We start from the raw sequence: 5,483 nt of genomic DNA on the forward strand, positions 1-5,483 counted from the left end.
ATAGTACATAAATAATAAAGTAATATATCATTTATAATAATTAATTTATGTTAAGAGAGAAATTATCGATGATTACAAATAATATCGATGAAGTGCTGATACCATCACCCCTAGATTGTGTTACACTACGTGTGGCCTTCTAAGTGTCCAAGTTTGTAATTTGGCTTCAACCAATGCCTTAAACTCCTCTTATCAAATTAATTTTAATATTTAAAATTATTAAAGAATAACTCAAATCCATTAACTAAAAATTTAAATTCATGATCTTAAATTTAAAACTAATTACATTATAGAATTTCACACATAATTCTTAAAACATAGATATATCTAATTAAATAAATTAGAACTATTATGCTAATTCAAAAATAAAAAAATTTAATAATTAAATCAATATAAAAATTTACTTAAGCTTAGAGATTAATAATCATTCTAACATCACAAATCAATTATTATTATTTAGTAATCATGAAAATTTGAAATTAAAATATCATCATACATTATAAAATTATAATAATCTCAACATCAAGATTTCAAAACATAAGTCAAAACTAATTAAAAAGAAAAGATCATACATCTTCTCGACCATCCTTTCTTCAATATCATCTCTTTAGGAAGTTCTCTCATCAATCCTTCCATTATTAGACTCGGTGAGGAATGAGATCTCCCCGAAAGGTAAAGAATAATTTAATTTTTATTTTTAATTTATTTTTCTTTTACTTTCACATACAAAGAAAGTAATATAATATTCATTTTTTAGAGTTCACACACAAAAATGGAATGTAAACTATTTACTTCCTAAATATCAAATCACTCATTAGGAAATAAATCAATTAATAATTTAATTGATTAGTAGAATTTCTAATTTATCCATGTGATTAAGGAAACTAAATTTAATTATTTCCTTAACTATAGTACATAAATAATAAAGTAATACATCATTTATAATAATTAATTTATGTTAAGGAAGAAATTATCGATGATTACAAATAATATCGATGAAGTGCTGATACCATCACCCGTAGATTGTGTTACGCTACGTGTATTAATGTAATTTGTAATTTGGCTTCAACCAATGCTTTAATACATCAACCACTCCTTCTGCATGTTGTATTAATGTATTAGAAGTGTCCAAGTTTGTAATTTGGCTTCAACCAATGCTTTAATACATCAACCACTCTAATACATGTTGTTGGAACTTCTAATACATTGTCAAAACTTTTAGCGTGTTGTCGAATCTTTCGAAATATTATCTTATCTTTTAATATTATGTTTAATTTTTGATACGTTTTCAATTCCTTGGTTTGATGATCTTTTTGTCACAACAATTGATTCTTCGGCTCAACGTTGGATCCTTTGACCGTTGGAAAATATAGATTATACTTATTAGTAACTATTTTATATGGAAATAATATTTAAATGCCTAATACTTTCAAGCTTGTTATTTAAACTATCATATTTAGTAACCAGTTCCTAACTTTTCTCAATAAAAATGGTCACAACACTAAAGAGTACATCTTCTTCTATTCAGTAATAAATGCAGGTACATTTAATTTTCTAAAAAAACAAATTAATGGGTCTTTGCACTGTATTAATGTCATCTAAGGAAGCATATCTCCAAGACGTGGTAGTATATACCGATTCTCTGGAACCAAATATTTCGTGATTTGTTACATACGACATTGGTGACTTCCATTTTTATTTTCAGAAAAGCCTATAAGTATCATCTTTGTCTCCCCAAACTAACTCCAACCAACGACATGGCTCATAAAATGATACTCGCTTATGTTCTCGTGGTGTTTTTAACACTGTCTAAAGGGCTTGTTTGGGGGATTCGTGGTGTGGGTTCAAACACAATCCATGATCCTTCCTCAGATATTATGCATGAGTTTCGAGAGATAAAGGAATTAGTATCACCGTCTGCTCCAACTCCGATCATTAATCCTTATGGAGAGATCAAGAGATCAATGCTTTTTGGTTCGAATTTGATCCATAATCTTTTTGAAGAGAGCAAGAAATCAGTGCCTTCTGGTCCGAACCCAATCCACAATCCTTCTGGAGAGATCAAGAGGTCAGTGCCTTTTAGTTCAAATTTAATCCATAATCATTTTGAAGAGAGCAAGAAATCAGTGCCTTCTGGCCCGAACCCAATTCACAATCCTTCGGGAGAGATCAAGAGATTAGTACATTTTGGTTCAAATTCAATTCATAATCCTTTTGAAGAGAGCAAGAAATCAGTGCCTTCTGGTCCGAACCCAATCCATAATCCTTCTGGAGAGATCAAGAAGTCAGCATCTTTTGGTTCGAATTCAATTCATAATCCTTTTGAAGAGAGCAAGAAATCAGTGCCTTCTGGTCCGAACCCAATCCATAATCCTTCTGGAGAGATCAAGAAGTCAGTGTCTTTTGGTTCGAATTCAATTCATAATCCTTTTGAAGAGAGCAAGAAATCAGTGCCTTCTGGTCCGAACCCAATCCACAATCCTTCTGGAGAGATCAAGAAATCAATGTCTTTTGGTTCGAATTCAATCCATAATCCTTTTGAAGAGAGCAAGAAATCAGTGCCTTCTGGTCCGAACCCAATCCATAATCCTTCTGGAGAGATCAAGAAGTCAGTGTCTTTTGGTTTGAATTCAATCCATAATTCTTTTGAAGAGAGTAAGAAATCAGTGCCTTCTGGTCCAAACCCAATCCATAATCCTTCTGGAGAGATCAAGAAGTCAGTTTCTTTTGGTTCGAATTCAATTTATAATCCTTTTGAAGAGAGCAAGAAATCAGTGCCTTCTGGTCCGAACCCAATCCACAATCCTTCTGGAGAGATCAAGAAGTCAATGTCTTTTGGTTCGAATTCAATCCATAATCCTTTTGAAGAGAGCAAGAAATCAGTGCCTTCTGGTCCGAACCCAATCCATAATCCTTCTGGAGAGATCAAGAAGTCAGTGTCTTTTGGTTCGAATTCAATCCATAATCCTTTTGAAGAGAGCAAGAAATCAGTGCCTTCTGGTCCGAACCCAATCCATAATCCTTCTGGAGAGATCAAGAAGTCAGTGTCTTTTGGTTCGATTTCAATCCATAATCCTGTTGAAGAAAGCAAGAAATCAGTACCTTCTGGCCCGAATCCAATCCATAATCCATCTCGAGAGATCTAGTAGAGGTCACTGCTACTGCTTTGGGTTCCAATTCCTTCAATAAGCCTTTTGAAGAAAACAAGCAATCAGTTACTGCTTGAAGATTCGGAAGCACTGATGTATGATTTTATAGAAATATAATAAAACAAATTATTTTATATAGTGTGTCATTTGCATGGTTTTATAGTTTGTTTCATATTATTAAAGTTTATCAATTTAACATAACTAATAAATTGGTTAATTTTTGTTACCTCATTATTCTCTCATGATTTATAAAATAATTAAATTTCATACCACATCCATAGACATATATTCTTATTATGATACTTTTAGGGTATGTGAAACATCTATTAACATAAGTGCTTCGATAGTTAAATTTCTCTTTTAATGGAATTGTTTATTGTATTTAGACTACCATTCTTTTCCATTAAGTTGATTTTCACTTGTCTTATATCTTTTAACTAACTTATCACTTTGTAGTATACCCAATGAATGATGTTTCTTCTGATGCTAACCCAATCAACAGTCAACGTACTAACATTTCACTATATTTTCATCGATATTTTTAATTGATTTGAACATATCAAGTATAAGCTTAAAGAGAGCAAGAAATATGTGACTTATGGTCCAAACCTAATCCATAATCCCTTTGGAGAGAGTAAGGAATCAATATCTTCTATGATATGATCCTAATAGGGTTGGGTCCTACTTAACCAAGAAGCAGCTAATAAAACTATATGAGATTGTAATAAATCCTACATAATCACCTTTATCATATAAAGAAGAGTGGTTAGGGTTTATATTTGGGCTTTTAGGCTTCTTGGACCGATCGAGTAGGGTTGAAGGCAAAAGGGATAACTTACTTAGGAAGCAGCCACTTAGGCTAGGGTTTAGAGTCCTATATAAGCACGTCGCCTCAATCTCTTTAGAAATTAGATTCATCTACAATTGTAGTCATATGATCGATTTTTAGAAGGATGAAACCCGTATAGTATTCTAAACCTATTCCACAATCCTATATTATGAAAGTATTTCGAAACAGCGAGCAATCTATTCATTCGAGTCCAAATCCAATCCATAATCCTTTTGGAGAACAAAATCTTTGGGAGAAAGTAAACAGTTTGTTCCTCCTCGTCTAGAGCTGATCCGCAATTCTCTCCTTGGAATTATATAAGGATGCTTTATTGTTTGTCACCCGTGGATGCTTTCTAATGTAGTTTGTAATGAAAGCAGACATTACACTATCTTGAATAATAATAATAATAATAATAATAATAATAATAATAATAATAATAATAATATAGTAATCAAGGGAAGCAATTTACGTGACTTCAACAAAGAGAAACTTTAAATAATGATCCAACTTGTATCGGCGATTTCTAGTTCAGTTTAAGTTGAAAGTAGACACTATTGCATCTTGAATAATAATAATAATAGCAATGATCCAATAAGGTTTTCGAAAGGGAAGTTGTTTTAGTATTTTAAATAAATCATTCAAGAGAAACGTTATCAATGGCCAACATCTGTCTAATAAATTGTTTAGACAGATTTTGGTTGTCTGATTCGAATTCAATTTGATTCTTTTTCTAACCTGATTTTTAGGTGAAAATTTTTAAAATAATATTTGAACCTGCAAAACTACGTCGAGACCTGTACCTACGAGACCCCTTTATAATAAAGGTTTAGATCTGATACGTCCGATTATTATGTCCAACCCACGATTGCATGACTCCTCTCCATGTTATATCGATCGGGTGTGGTCAGTTGGCTCCACTCTAAGGGGCCAAGTGACTCCGTCGTGTTGGCCACGTGGTGTCGATGTGTCGACTGGGTGGCTCTGTCGTGTCGGCCAAATGGCTTCACCATGTCGACCGTATGGAGTTAAGGTGTCGACCATGTTGAACTATGGATTCGACCATGTGGCCTCATCAGGTCATCTGAGTGGGCTTACCAACTCAGCTATGTGGAGTTGAGTTGCTGAGATGGAGCTGGAATGTAGGGTGTGTGGCGCTGACATGTCAGTTATGTTATTTTTCTCTATTCTCAAGTTGGGGAGCATAGTAAATTTATGTCAAGAAGTAAGGCTTGATTTGTGTTGTTGTTGATGCTGTGGGCTATAGGGTCTTTGGGGTTGGTGGGGATTAAGTTAATGCTTAGATGGTGGTCAAGGCATATTGTGGGTTAGTGCACAGTAGACCGACAAGTTCGGGTGTGGTGAGGCAGAGTGGGTCAACAAGATTAGACATGATGGCACATGATGGGTCAACATGGTTGGGCGTAATGGTGCATGATGGGCCACATGGTCGGGCATAGTGGTGAGGTTACATGCTGCACACGTTCCTTGTCTTAGTGAGTGGG

General features: G+C 33.9%; 1 protein-coding gene across 1 annotated transcript; it reads left to right on the forward strand.

Moving 5' to 3' along the window:
* The first annotated feature begins 1,757 nt into the window (after nucleotides 1–1,757).
* Nucleotides 1,758–3,146, forward strand: LOC135645719 (uncharacterized). Its single transcript, XM_065164361.1, has one exon. The coding sequence runs from the start codon at nucleotides 1,758–1,760 to the stop codon at nucleotides 3,144–3,146; it is 1,389 nt and encodes a 462-aa protein (XP_065020433.1).
* The last annotated feature ends 2,337 nt before the right edge of the window (nucleotides 3,147–5,483 follow it).

Source organism: Musa acuminata, chromosome BXJ3-8, assembly GCF_036884655.1.
Source record: "Musa acuminata AAA Group cultivar baxijiao chromosome BXJ3-8, Cavendish_Baxijiao_AAA, whole genome shotgun sequence".
NCBI classification, from domain to species: domain Eukaryota; kingdom Viridiplantae; phylum Streptophyta; class Magnoliopsida; order Zingiberales; family Musaceae; genus Musa; species Musa acuminata.

Coding starts and splice junctions, on each gene's coding strand:
- LOC135645719 (XM_065164361.1), top strand. CDS start 1,758: ATGGCTCATAAAATGATACTCGCTTATGTTCTCGTGGTGTTTTTAACA.